Here is a 14,886-nt window from a genome sequence, read left to right on the forward strand (position 1 = left end):
AAATCCCAAGAACATTAAAAGTGACTTCCTATTTTATGCCCAACGAGACTGTTCTGTTTTGTGGGTTGGGATGGTGTAAGATGTCGACATTTGATTATCACAGGTTTCAATTGACTCATATGCCTGTTGGGCACACCTCTGAACCCCCATCGAGAGGTCGTCCCGAATCAGCCTTTCAGGAAAGTAGCTATGCTGCCCTCTGCTGGTGTCAACCAATAAGGACATTGAAGAAAAGACAGCGACGTGCTAGTTACGGTAAATACAACCAGTTTTTATTTAGGCTACATAAATAAAGCCTTTTCGAGCATGGTGAACTATTTATTTATGTATTTGTTTATTTCTTTATCCATTCATTAATCTTCAAGGAAACTGTAATAATATTTGTCCGCGTGCTGTTACGTCATCATCACGCGTCAACGGCACAGTGCTTCTGTCTGACTTGTCTCACACGTGAGTAAAACATTGCTTTACAGAAACGATATTATTAGACACATTTTTCCACAGAGTAACTTAGCAGTGTGGTTTAGTCATTCTTTAACATTTTGGGAAACCATAGGTTTTTTTTATTTTGGCAACGTTTTCGAGAGTTTGTGTTGTTGTTTGGAGTGCAGCGCGTTAGCATGGACAGTCCCTGTGCCTGTTTGCTTATATGTTTGGATGTTTTAGTCGAACTCCTTCTAAAATAATGACAGCTTTATTTGTGGCCACTTTAATATTATGCAAATATTACCTTTTACCTGTAACAGCTTTTTAAAGTACAGTCTTGATCCGTATATGTTGCTAGGAAAGTGCAAAATAGGTGCAGTTATTTATTGAAACTTGCAAATATGCACGGAAAGAGCGTATATAGAGCAAAAAAACAGTGTGTGCAATGCTAATGAGTTTGAAAGTCAGTATTTGGTATTCTTTAATCCAGCCTGGACCCTGTTAGGCAAGCTCCCTTCTCTCCTTACTTCCTCCTGATGTGCTGACAACGATTTGAACCAAACATTTTTATTCATCACTCCAAAAGTCCTGTTCCTGCTGATCTTTAGTCCCATTCTTGAGTAATATGGTATTCCTCAGTCTGTTCTCCCTGTTTCCCTTCCTTAAGATTTTTTTTTTTCTAGCCACTCTTTCACTGAAACCATTTCCAATGAGGCTTCAGCATAATCATCATCCATCTCTCAGGTCATTTGCTGAAGTGTTCTTTCCGATTTCTGAAAAACATGACTTTCAGATACTGTTAGCTTGCTGTAGGTAACTTTTTAGACCTCCCAATGCTTCTTTTGTCCTTAAAATGTTCCCTAAATAGTTTCTTCGGAGAATCACCTGTTTTTTCTTTGGGAATCACCTTTTCGCTGCACAGATACCATTTTATGCTGGTCAAATTGCGTTATCTTTAGCAGCTGATAACAAAATGTAACCAGTGTAAAACTGATTCTCTGCTAAGTTGTCTTTTATGTTTAGACACAACGTTGGTTCAACCCTTAAGTTAGGTGTTTTTTGTTTTGTTTTTAATGCTTGAATAACTTGTAGGTCAGTGTTAAGTGTCTTCCTCTGAAAATGGTGAGGTACGAGGACAAATGATTACATAAGCAGCCAGTGTCCAAAAAAACCTTTGGAAGACCTTCAAAGAGCCTGAAGCCCAAAGAGCCTTCACTCAAGAGCTCTTTAGAAATCACAAGAACATCTGGGTCTGTGGAAGCAAAATATAAAGAAATGAGGGTTTGATCAAGACTTGTGCACAGTACTATATATCTATTGAAGTATAATAATCTGTTTTACTGGTAGCAAACATGCAGCAGTGTAATAAGATATGTTATGTAGTTAATTGGTTCAAATCTGCTTTAGAAACTAGCTTTATATTTCACTTGTATCCTCGTGTTTAAAGGTTCAAGATATGCTGTCAAAAGCAGAAGAAAATAAGCCACAGAAAGGGGGAGGAAAGAAGAGGAGGCATCCCGGAGAAGATGGAGGAGGAGAGAGGAAGAGGAGAGAAAGTCCAAAAGGAGAGAAGGGTCAGGGTGGCAAGAAGCGCTTGGACGCCCTCAGTGTGGGCTATTTCCGCCGTGTCGGAGAAAGGCTCAGTGAAGGCTTTGAAGATGATGAGGAGAGAGGTGAGAAAGGTCTTTTTTTTTCTGGGGATCTGAGTAAAGCACAGGACTGGAACTTTAAATAAGGGGTGCAGCAGAAGGTCACATTACACAGCACCATGTGCAACCATGATTCATAAACTTTATCTTTTGAACTTGGCTGCCATAGGGAACAGAAAATCACAGACTAGTGACATGTGGAGCATCCTCTGCCGGCTTTGCTTGGATGAGGTCTGCTGAAGCAGACTTAGACTGTAGAGAAGAAACACATAAGCTGACAATTCATTAAATGCATTTTTTTCCAAGGAGTACATTTACTTATTCCATCTTCATAAATCGAATCATTTTTTCACATTTCTTGAACTGCGGGATATTGAGCTGGTCGGTCAAGTATCAGAGGGGGCTGTTAATCAGTTTCAGCTGCTTTGGTGTTAATGGCATTAACAACAGGTGCACTAGAGGGGGAAAATGAGACAAGCCCCAAAACAGGAATGTCTGTACAGGTGACATTTTTCACTAGTTTTGCTTTTGGCTAGGGTCAGTGTCACTGCTGGTAACGTGAGGTGATACATGGGCCCTACAGAGGTTGCACAGGTAGCCCAACTCCTACAGGATGTCACATGAATACATGCCATTGCCAGAAGGTTTGCTGTGTCTCCCAGCACAGTCTCAGGAGCATGGAGTAGATTTCATGCGACAGGCAGTTACTTTAGGAGAGCTGGACAGGGCCATAGAAGGTCCTTAAACTATCAGCAGGACCGGTACCTGCTCCTTTGTGCAAGGAGGAACAGGTTGAGCACTGCCAGAGCTACAAAATGTAATTAATTATTTTTTTGAGCTGTTTATGTATAGTAGATTGAATATTTGTGAGTTTTGAGCACAGCACATAATCTGTGCACTGTACACACATGAATTTGGCTGCTTTCCCCTTCAAGGTTGTGTTCTTAAAGTGGCCTCAGCATTCATGCTACATTTACGCTGGCTCACTTCTTGGAAGTTTTTTTAACCACTTCTACTTAAACTTTTTTTGGAGAAGAGGTTCAGGTTACAGGGAGCCAAATCTTTGTGTAAGTACTGTCTTGGCTGGCCCAAAACCTCCTGTGTTTCCAGTGTACTCTTTACTCAGGATGGCACGCACCTCAACTGTTTATGCCAAATGTCCTGTCTCAGCATGTCACAGCCGAACTCCTCTGAACTCTGCTCCTCGCCACATTAGTTTGCTTTTTATTGGTTGATCTCACCTGGTTTATATCACCAGGATGTCCAAAAGAGGATAACAGGAAGTTGAGCCCCACGTGGAGCAAGAACAACTAAAGACAGCTCAAACTCCCCCGATTCACGGTACACTGGTGCCATGAATCAGGGCCCAAAACAAGAGAGGTTTGATTATTTAAATAACAAACTAGAAGATAATTGGTGGTGGGTTCAATAAGTTAATTGAATGTATTTTCACACAAAGCTTGGTCCAGACTGTGGAGGTCGCTCAGAAGCTGTGTTCTTGTGCTTTCTGACTGATTAATTTCTGCATTCCCACAAACGACCATCTGTTGGAGGAATTAGCTGACCACCATCAGTGCGAACATCTTCAGCTCTGCTCTGCCACAGAGCTGATGGTGAATGCGACACATAAATCACCTCCAGCCTTTCCAGTTGCTTATGTAGCGAAGCAGATGTCAGGTTTATTTACTAGCATTAGATCTGCTGTCACGTGTATATATAATGAAGAAAAAGAGGAGAAAGAAGAGAGAAGCCTGAATTGAAAAATGGTTTCAATCTGTGATTGATTGCCCTGTCCGTTTTATTTATTTTTTTTAATCTCTATTTAATACAGTACCCACCACTACTTCATACCAAAGATGCCCACTGTGTTTTATGCTAATTAATTCATTGTGTTGACAAGTGATGTGTTGGTACGCAAAGTTGGTACTTTGTGTGTTTCTGGAGCAAAATCCTCCATTAAGTAATTGCTTTAAGAAAAACTGCCTGGAGCTGGATATAACCGTCTCTTGCACTGACCTCGACTTATTCACGTCATGCACTGATTTTAAATGACTGCTCATTGCACGTCCATTGCATCATTTGACCTTAAACATAACAAACAGGTTCCTCTCCCTCCTTCCATTATATTTCTGCTTTTAACTCCAGCAGCTTTCTTCTCTGTTTATACTCACCCCGTCTTTCACAGAGATGTTTGTTGAGAATGTCCTCACAGAAGTAAAAGGTAAAGCGGCCTTGGTGGCGACAGATCGGACCGGAAGCATCACTCTGCAGCGGCTGCTCCCGCTGTCCAGCCCCCAGCAGGTCGGGGAGGTGCTGGCTGAACTGGGTGGAGAATCGGGCTCAGAGTTTAAGGCGGTTTCTTGTGACCGGTGTGGAGGCCATGTCGTGGAGAGCGCAGTCAGACAGATGTCCAGGTGGATGGGTAAGTTCACACAAGTGTAAGTTTGCTTTACAAGGGAAATATCAATTCAGCTTCAGTTTAGTTTTATTTACACAGCTGTAAATTACAAAATCATTAACTTCAAAGTGATTTATATTGTAAGGTAATGACCTACAATAATACAGAGAAACCCCATCAATCAGATGACCCCCTATGAGTGAGCACTACTTTACTTTACTTTACTTTAAAAACTCTTTTTTTAAAGGGAAAAACCTCCAGTCAAACCAGGCTCAGGCAGGGTCGGCCATTTCCAGTGATCGGTTGGGAGTGAGGCGAGGGGGGGAAAAAATGAACTGTGGAAGCTGGAAGAAGGATAAGAGTGATAAGAAGGGAAAACATTCCCATTTTCTACTGTGAAAGAGAACAGCTGCGGTTGAGAAAATCGCACCAACCTAACTCCTGGTGGGACTCTGTCCTTTTTAGAGTCTTCAGAGAAGGAATCATCTCCGCCCACAGAGGAGGAGGGAGAAGAAAGCTGTGGCCTGTTGGAGGCTCAGGTGTTGTCTTTCAGTCAGGTGGTGAGGGACAACGCTGCCGAGTTCATCAGACATGTTCACGGCTCACACGTGGTCCGCACACTTTTACACGTGCTGGGAGGCTGCCTCGGACCACCTCGCACCGAAACCCGTCCAGGTAAATGCACGCAGACACACACTCACGCTTGTATGAAAAAATGAAGATTTTTAGTGGATACTTTTTCCCATTTAATTAATTAAACAAAACACTCAAAAACAACTACCCCTGAAGGTTATAGTTAGCCAACCTCATTGCTGTCTATTTCCATAAAAAATTGTGGGTAATATAAAATCTTTGCTGCTTTTCACACTTGGTGTGACCTTGACCTTGAGCTGATTTTCACAAAATTGAATCAGCTCGAGCTGTTATTGGTACCTACCATCACACAAACTTCAATACAAGAGCAGTAAATTTAGGTCAAAGTAATGAGTGATATCACAAACTAACCACTTCCTATCATCAGTTTAAATTTGCTCTTTACATAAATACATTTATATGCATATGGAACTGTACATACTGCAGCCCACCCGCAGTACATTAACGGCCTCTCATGGGGCTCCAGCCCTCACTTTGGGAATCCCTGTACTAAAATATGCAGCAACAGAGAACCGTGTTTGGTTGTTAGACCTCCAACAATGAGAAGCAACTTTATGCTGTTTTCTGAGCAGTTTTTGAGTTCCACAGCAGGATGCTCCTGTCTTTTTTTTTTTCAGGCCATGTTAAGTGGGAAAACAAACAAACAAGCCGAAAATTATAAATGACTAAACTAACTGAGCACTCAAAGCACTTTATTATTATTCACCCTTTAAACGCACATTTGTACAAGCGCTTTTTTCTGTGCCTAAACACCTTTTCTTAACATTCACACACACACTCACCCTCCAGCGGATATGCATGCAGACTGGAGGAGCCAGAGATCAAACCATTAGATATTCTGGATAATCCTCTGGTCTGACTTCTAGATCATAATGATCATAATTTAGAAACGGGACTTCATGTTTAAGGTGTTCACATATGTCCTGCCAAAGGCCTGTTTTCCCATAAATTCTATAGAAACAGTCTTTTTGTAACCCAGGTACCCCTGTTAGCCAATAAAAGAATGGAGATTGAAAGCACTTAGCTGTTGGTAGGATTGTGTTTTCAGGCCTGGAAGCTACATCCATTATTTCACCCATAGATGAGTAGAATAAGCCGGCGTCCATGTTTTTTTTGTTTTTTTTTGTGATCTTTACGTTTTGTCCAATTAGCAGCACATAAAGTATGCCAAGTTAACCTCTAGATGTTCCACTTTGCAAGATACCCATGCAGGCACAGGCTGTTATCACTGTAATACGCTGACACCAAAGAACACGTGAAATACGATTATTCTCTGCCAGGTTCTGTAGCGATCCAGCTTGCTTTATTTGTTAGCTTTAGAGATAATGAGATCCCCAGGAAGCACAAGTCAAAAAGAATCTAAATACACATGCATAATGCGTGTATGCTAAGAGCTGACTGAGTTATGACTCAGAGAAAAAGTGCAAATTATGATACAAATTGCAGCAATTGGCTGAGAAGGCATGTAGAGTAGCTTAATTGGCAACACTGGCACTAGCTGACATTTGCTATACAGAGAAAGAGCTTTCGGTTCACCCTACGAAAAAAAAGCAATTTCTCCCATTTGGCCCGATGTCTCACTTCAGTTTCTTTTTCTGCAAGATGTAACAGAAGAAAAATACAGCTCTTGATCTGCTGGCTTTGTCAGTGCGCTTTTCTTTTGAGACTGTCAGGACCTTTATGCCAAGAGGTATATTCTTCTTCTTCTTCGTGTTTTCTCTGTTCATATTCTTGTTTTTAACCAGGAGGAAAAGAGCGGAGCATCCCTGCTCAGCTGACAGACTTTGAGATTCCCACTTCCTTCTGGTACGAGCTTAAAGATCTTACAGAGACCTTGATGGAAAACATTAATTGTAAGTCATCTTTCATAAAATAATTGGTGGTTTTATTATTATGTTGGAATTTAACTGTTGTTGTATGATAGATGTTTTAAGTAGGTCATTAAAAAAAGAAAGCAGCAGTGTTGCCTCCCTCTTCCTGTGCTCTCCTGACTCTTGTAACATTTTTCTGGGAATCTGAAAACCATAGAAGCTGTTTTTGAATGCAGGCGAGGATTTGGAGTAAAGTCAAAGGGGAATTGCCTAAAGGCAGTCTTGAACAGAACGCTGACCAGCATGTGTTTAGAATTTATGTGCTCAATTCAAATTCTTGCAGTCGTAATATCAAAACAAAATGAAATGGGCAGTAAATAAAGTGAGGGCAAATGCACACGCTGCAGAGAAGCCTAAGTGGCTTTTAGTAGAGCTCTGTGTCAGAAAGAAATGCTGTTTAGTCCACAGTTTTTCCATTAGTTAACGTACACACACACACACACACACACACAGTCTCTGATTGAAACTATAGGCTTTAAACTGTAAGCCATTAATCTGACAGAGCAATGGTGGAATCTGGCACAGCAGACGCAGTTTAGCAGGCATTGTAACATAAATTGAATTAAAATGAGATATTAAATGCAGTGTGGCTCCAATGCACGTTCAGTTTTCTGCGTTTGGTGAATTAAAAAATTTTTTTAATGTCAGTGTGAGTTGAGTGATCAGAATTTTTTATTTGTCTATAATTTGAGGGAATAGAGTTGCAGTCGAAAGCTTGAACACATATTCATGAGTTTCTGTCATTTATTTCACAATTTTCTGTCATTTGGCAAAAAACCCAAAGGTGGATAATTAAACATAACATGTATGGAATTGTGTAGTAAACATTATGTGTAACTTCCTTTAGACTTCAGCATTTCCCTTTAAATGTATTTCCTATGTTCCAGCTGTCATACCAGGCTAACAAATATAGCTGGTGTCAACAAATACAACATCTATAATGGCTAAACAATAAAAACAAAAACTATAGCTCAGTGCAAAATGACATTTATGTATCTCCCGAAAATCTGGGAAGGGTTATAAGGCCATTTCCAAGCAATTTAGAGTCCATCGCTCTGCAGGGAGAAGGATTATTCACAAGTGGAAAACATTCAAGGCATTCTTCCCAGGAGAGGATTCCCAGCAAATTCACCCCAAGTTTAGACTGCAATGCTCAAAGGAACTGCAAAAAAACAAAACAAACAACAAAACCCAGGAGCTACATTTCAGACACGACAGGCCACAGTTAAGATGTTAAATGTTAACATTCATGAGTGCACAGGTAGAAAAAGACTGAACAAGTACGGCTTGTTTGGAAGGATTGCCAAGACACAAAGCCTGTTCTCTCTAAAAAGAACAGGAGGTGCCCACCAGGAGTGTTTTTGTTTTCTTTTGCAGCCTGCAGCTTTTTTTTAATCTGCAGTTTTTCGAATGACCACTTGAGGCTGTACCCAGCTGTGGATTCAATCCATCCTTTCTTTTGGAGGATAATTGCTTAATAGCTGCGATTAAATAAACCCTCCTGCATTAATTAAATTAGTCTGGTACAAAAAGCTATTTTATTTTCTAATTCTTCTCCTTCATAACTGTATGGAATTAGGTTTATTCTTATTCATTCATTTACCCATTGGGATATTTTAAAGAGAAATTATGAAAAAACTTCAGATGAGTGCTTGCTTCCATTTTTTTGACTGGTACTATTTCTTTAAAAATGTGGCCTCGATCACATTTTGCAGTTGTAGTGAAAGAAGAGTGTTTCAGTCTTATGATGGTCTCTCCTCTGGGTAGTCCTACTTGTGGAAATGCTGCAAACATGCAACAGTGAATATTGTGTATTTTGTTAAGGCCGTTAGTACATAACACCTGCTTGTGTATGCAGTTTTACTCTTGTACTGCTGGTGGCAGTCACACACTTGCAAAGACAGGGAAGACTACTACTACACAGTATTAAAGTATTTACACACAGTGTGTTTCAGTGTGGAAGCATCTTTTGTTTTGTTCATGACAGGGCACCTTTGTACTGGCAGGAAGTCTCAACGGTGCTTCTTCTCTTTGTAGTAAGTGTGACTGACGCTGTTGCCAGCGCAGTGTTCCAGACCATGCTGACTGTGTGTCACAGAAAACGGCCCAAACTCTGCAAACAGCTCCTCCGGCGCATCATGGAATACCTGACGAGTCGCAGCGCTGCTCCTGGAGTTAGGTAAGAGGCCAAAGTTTGCATTTGTGAACCACTGAGTGTTTTTTCTTTCTTTATTTTAAGAATGTTGTGTTGTGTGACTTTTATTTCCCCGTAGTCCGCTTCTAGTCTTTCTGAAGGACCAGGCCTCCAGTCGCCTCATAGAGACCATCATACAGCTGTCCCACAAGCCACTTCTCCGCGGGCTCTACAAGAACCATCTCAAGGGCCAGCTGGTTGACCTCGCCCTCCATCCCATCGCCAACTTTCCCATCCAGAGGCTAACAGCAGCATCTGCCAAATACAAACTGGTAGGTCACACCTTGCGTGGGAGGGGTGATTTGCTGGAAATTTTCTCACCGGCTTCCTGGTGTCGTTCCTTTTTCCACAGTTCCTGAGAATATTTGACGAGCTGGTGCAGGGAGTGGAGGCAATCTTGGCCGCAGGTCACATGGGTGTGATAGTTCAGCTGGCAGAGAGCTGCGCAGAAAGTGAAGAGAGGCAGGACGAGATGATGCAATGCCTCCTCAATGTAAGCTTAAAAGAGGGTTTGTTGTTGAAGTGCAGGCCCACGTGGGCCCTGAGTGATTAGAACAACCTTCTTTTCATTTATCCCTGTGTTATGATTGGTGTTGATGGAGCATAACAACTACTTCATGTTTGATTTGTGGATAATGAAGCCCTGTCGATGTGTTGCCTCCCAGGCTTTCCACTGCGCTGAGCCTGGCTCTAGATATGTCGCCTGCCTCCCTCTCTTCATGTCTCTGCTCACCTATGAGGTGTACTACCACTCTGACACCGCAGAGGGCAACATAAGCACGGAGGTAAACAGCTGGGAGGAAAAACATTTGCTTGATTGTAATTGTAGTATTGGCGTTTCAGCTGGACTAACAGTGCAGCCAACATGCACCAAAATACATGTTTCATCAGTTGTCAGGGTTTTTTCTAGATCCCACTGACCTCCATATGTTACCACGGATCCCGGCTGGTCCAGGCACTGGCTAAATTCAAGGAGCGCTCACTCCTCCTCAGCAGCCTGCGCACTCTGAGCCCTTCGGACCTGCTCAGTATGGCTACTGACCCCGCAGGCAGCCACGTCCTCCAGGCCCTAATCACCACATCCAGTGACAAGGGCAGGGGGAAGATCCTAAAGAGACTTGAGGTACGTGATACTTAATTCAGAAAGCAAAATTACTTCAAGTATTACATGTGTAAGTTTTAATGATCATTCTCTTTCCGTATCATGCTCTTTGTTGTTTCAGGGTCAGTACGTCCAGATGGCCTGCTCCAGGTTGGGCAGCCGGGTACTCGAAGCCGTGTGGAACAGCTCTTCAGTCGGTCAGAGGCAAAGTATCGCACAGGAACTAGGTAATAATGACAAACATTCTCTCTCAGAATCCCACTTTTCCTGTGACTCACTTCCCTATTCATGACTTCTGTTCCTGTCTCTCCTCCCCTTCTCAGTTCCAAGTGAAAGCCAGCTGAGGTCAGATCAGTTTGCTCGTCACGTGTGGGCCAAATTTGCTCTCTCCCACTTTGCACACAGAAGAGCCCACTGGCAGGAAATTCAGACGGGCGAGTCCAAGAAACGGAAGCTTTTCAGTGACATTCTTGAATGACAAGTGCATATTTGTGAAGAATTGTTTTGTTGTGATTTTTTTTTTTGATGTAAATAAAAATAAAATCTGAAAACATCTGTTTGTGTGATGAATTAAAGTTTAGTTTTACCCAATGTATGCTATGGATTGTATGAATCAGCCTGACCTGTAGGGGGCACTGTAGGAACATGTATCATTTTAGGCTTCATCCCATGGATGAGGTCTTCAGTTAACTCGAGCAACATTAGTTTAAATGTGTGAGCACGCAAGGCCCTTTTTAACATATTTTTAGTGTGTTGCTTAGTGTTTTTGCTATGGTGTTGTTGAATAGTTACTGAATCCCCCTTATTTACACATTAACTAGGCACACACATAATAAACATGTAAAAGGGGTTTTGTTAGATTGGGGATGTAACAAAGAAAAGGAGTCAGATTCAAGGCATTTGTTAAAAAGCACCACCACCCACCAGTGAGTCTGACAATGAAATATATCTTAATCTTGAGCTCATCTAAATGTCATCTTTCCTCAGGATTCTTTCATGGAAATGCAAACAAATTCAGGCAGTTAGAAAATTGCTCAGTGCCTCAGCAGCGGGCAGGTTTTGTTGTTGGAGACACTTTTATTGATCATAAATTGATTTTAAGGAGGAAAGTCTTTATTTGGGAAGAGCTTCTCTTCTGAGAAGAATCACAGGGCTGGGAAGAGCAACCAGAAGAGAACCAGAGACTAAAGTACTCAAAATGCTGTCTATACAGTAGTGGGTGTGTTAAAAGCTGTTGATCACCTTGTGGAATGCCTCCACCCATCTTTCACTTGTCCTTTTAATCCATCTTATGAAACAAAGACTCAAAATACAGATGATAAAAATGGGCTAATTATTAAGGCGTTTCCAAAAGTAGCCCAGTAAAGGAACTTAACTAAGTCACGATTTATGGCAGACTGATTTGATATATCCAGATATTTTGATAGATCCTGTATACATCCATTTAGCAATCTAGGGTTGCACACGTATATATATTTTGAGATGTGTTTATTTATAAGGAACCCCATTAGCTTCCACAACAGTGGTTGCTAGTCTTCCTGGGGCCCAAACCATCAAATACCATCGAATAAAATGTTACACAATGAGTTGGATGCAAAATATCCATATAATTTGGCTCTTACTTCCACAATAAGGTTTTACAATTCTGAAAATATAAGCATGTAAATATTAAAAAATATAAAAAACACTCAAACAAAATACACAATTTCCATTACAAATGACATTACCCTCTTACAATATTTACAAATAAATTAAAAACTGCCTAAATAGGCTTTTAGGTGATTTTTAAAATTATGAATAGAAGCCAATTCTCTAATTGCATAAGGCAACTTATTCCACTGAAAAGATGCTCTAAATATAACAGAGTTTTTCAAAAAGTTACTTTTAACTCGAGGAGTTACTAAATTGTGGTTAGTTGAGAATCGTGTAGCATGATTATGTATTTCATCTGGATACTGCAACTGAGCATAAAAAAAAGTGTGGTGTGTTTACCAGTATTGCTTTCTTTAAAAATACAAGTAAGCCATAGTATAATTTAGCTTGTACAGAAAGCCAAGAAAGTTTATCGTGCATTTTATCAATATTTGTATAATATGAACACCTTAACACTAATCTGGCCGCCCTATTTTGGACTAACTGAAGTCTGTTCAGATCTGTCTTATTAGCTGCTGACCAAATGATTGAGCAGTACTCTAGATGAGATAATACTAGTGCATTAATGACATCTTTCATAATTGAAGAAGTAATATAAAAGGAGCATTTCCTAGCTATAGCTATGCCCTGTCCCATTTTCTTAATAACAGAGTTGATGTGCTGAGACCATGAAAGGTGGTGGTTTATGGTAACACCAAGTAATTTAATCTGGGTGACCTGTTCTAATACCGATCCAGCTATGGAAAGTTTTAGTTGTGGGCTGTTGACTAAGCGTACTCTACTTCCTATTAACATGGCTTTGGATTTAGACACGTTTAAAATCATGTTGTTTTTACTTATCCAGTCAAACACGTTCAGCAAATCTTGTTGTAAGACGCTTGTCAATTCAAAAATGCCACTGGCTGAATAAAACATGGTGGAATCATCAGCATACATTACAAGATGAGATTTATCCAGGACGTATGGCAAATCATTCGTGAAGACTGAATAGAGAAGTGGACCGAGGCAGCTGCCTTGGGGTAGACCACAGTTCATTTCACAGCCCTCCGAGAAATAACCATTATAATAAACCTTTTGCCTTCTTCCAGACAAATAACTTTCCATCCAGCACAAAGCAGCTGGTGAAAATCCATAACAATTTAGTTTTTCTATCAAAAGATCAAATCAAATGCAGCACTAAAATCTAAAAAAACCACCCCGGCCAAATTCCCATTATCTAGATATTTATACCAGTTATCTGTCATGTGAATGAGAGCTGAACTGGTGGAATAACCAGGTTTGTAAGCATGTTGAAACTGAGTCAGTAACTGATTTTCTGTTAGGTAATGTTGAATTTGTTCATAGACAATCCTCTCCATAATTTTACTTAGAACGGGGAGCAGACTAATAGGTCTGCTATTGACACCATTAAAAACGTCATTCTTGTTTTTAGGAATGGGAATTATTTTCGATTCTTTCCACTGCAATTAGCTGCATGCCAAAGATCTATTAAATATGTGACATATAGGAAGGGACACAAACTTGGCTGCAACTTTGAGCAGTTTACTGTCTATGTTATCAGAGCCAGAGGATGTATCGTCAGGAAGTGATATCAATAAGCGCTCTACCATCTCCACGTTCACTGCCTCAAACTTAAATTGGCATTGCTTATTATTCATGATAACATCCTGTATAAGACGACGTGATAAGGTGCGATCGCCTCTGCTCATATTAGATTTTAAATTTGTTATTTTATTGCTGTAGTAATTCACAAAATAATTGGCTATGTCCTTAGCTTTACTTATAAACGTACCACCCGTGTAGATGTGAGACACCACCGGAGCAAGATCTCTACCCATTATATTATTTAAAACTTTCCACACCTTCTTGCTGTCCTTACTGGCCTCCTTGAGCTTAAGTTGATAATATTCTTTCTTCTTGCGCCTATTCAATTTAGTTACTTGATTTCTTAACTCATGATATCTTGCCCACTCTTGTGGACTGACAGACTTATGTGCTTTTGCTATATCCCTTTCAGACATTGCAGCCTTAAGTTAATTATCTAGCCAAGGTGCGTAGTTCTTTTTAACAGTAAATCTTTTTAAGGGGGTATGTTTGTCAGCTAGGTAGCAAAAGTTTTCAATAAACATAGATAATGCCATATCAGGGTCACGCTCGAGGCAGATGTCAATCCAATGAATTTCTTTTACGTCATTAATATACTTATCTGCATTGAAATTTTTGTATGACCTATGAAAAATAATCTTTTGTGCAGTTTTCAGTAGTTTCATTTTCTTGGTCAAACCTACAAGATTATGGTCACTATAACCAACTGGAATAGAAACAATATTAGAGCAATGCTCAGGAACATTTGTATATATGTGATCAATACATGATGATGACCTATGACCTCCTGCGTTGACCGTGACCCGGGTGGGAATGGTGATCATCTAAGACAGGCAACAAGCCGACACTGATGAACTTATCTTTTTCCTTAAAGGACAAGAAGGAGCTGACCAATTGATATTAAAGTCTCCTAATAAGAACATGTCTTTGTTTTCCTCAGTTACTCTTTCCAGCATTTCAGAGATTAGTTCTACATACAACATATTACTACTTGGGGGTCTATAGCAGCAACCTACTAATACAGGCCTGCCATAGAGCGGGTGTAACTGAACCCACACAATTTCCAGATCGTCAAACATTAGGTCCATACGTAGTTTGCTTGCCATATTATCATTAATGTATAGGGCTACGCCCCCTCCAAATCTGTTTCTGTCTTTCCTATACAACTTATAACCGTTTATTTCAAATTCATTATTCTCAAAGGCAGCATCTAAATGTGTCTCGGAAATAGCCAGCACACTTATCGTATTTGTTGACAACAGTGACTGAATTTCCTGAATCTTATATTTAAGGCTACAAATATTGACATGAGCTACTGAAAAATCTTTACCGGA

General features: G+C 40.4%; 1 protein-coding gene across 2 annotated transcripts; it reads left to right on the top strand.

Annotated features, from left to right (window-relative positions):
• The first annotated feature begins 364 nt into the window (after positions 1 to 364).
• nop9 (NOP9 nucleolar protein) lies at positions 365 to 10,835 on the top strand. 2 transcript variants are annotated; one of them, XM_084912903.1, is made up of 12 exons: positions 365 to 450; positions 1,874 to 2,099; positions 4,261 to 4,497; positions 4,939 to 5,148; positions 6,873 to 6,980; positions 9,036 to 9,177; positions 9,272 to 9,464; positions 9,545 to 9,685; positions 9,858 to 9,977; positions 10,103 to 10,315; positions 10,416 to 10,521; positions 10,618 to 10,835. In XM_084912903.1, exons 2-12 carry the CDS (start codon positions 1,883 to 1,885, stop codon positions 10,770 to 10,772), a joined length of 1,842 nt encoding a protein of 613 aa, XP_084769029.1. In that variant the 5' UTR covers positions 365 to 450; positions 1,874 to 1,882; the 3' UTR covers positions 10,773 to 10,835. The 2 variants fall into 2 exon arrangements, with proteins under 2 accessions (XP_084769029.1, XP_084769030.1); XM_084912904.1 differs by lacking the exon at positions 365 to 450 and adding an exon at positions 486 to 1,170.
• The last annotated feature ends 4,051 nt before the right edge of the window (positions 10,836 to 14,886 follow it).

Source organism: Perissodus microlepis, chromosome 18, assembly GCF_051167445.1.
Source record: "Perissodus microlepis isolate ML-2025 ecotype Zambia chromosome 18, ASM5116744v1, whole genome shotgun sequence".
NCBI classification, from domain to species: domain Eukaryota; kingdom Metazoa; phylum Chordata; class Actinopteri; order Cichliformes; family Cichlidae; genus Perissodus; species Perissodus microlepis.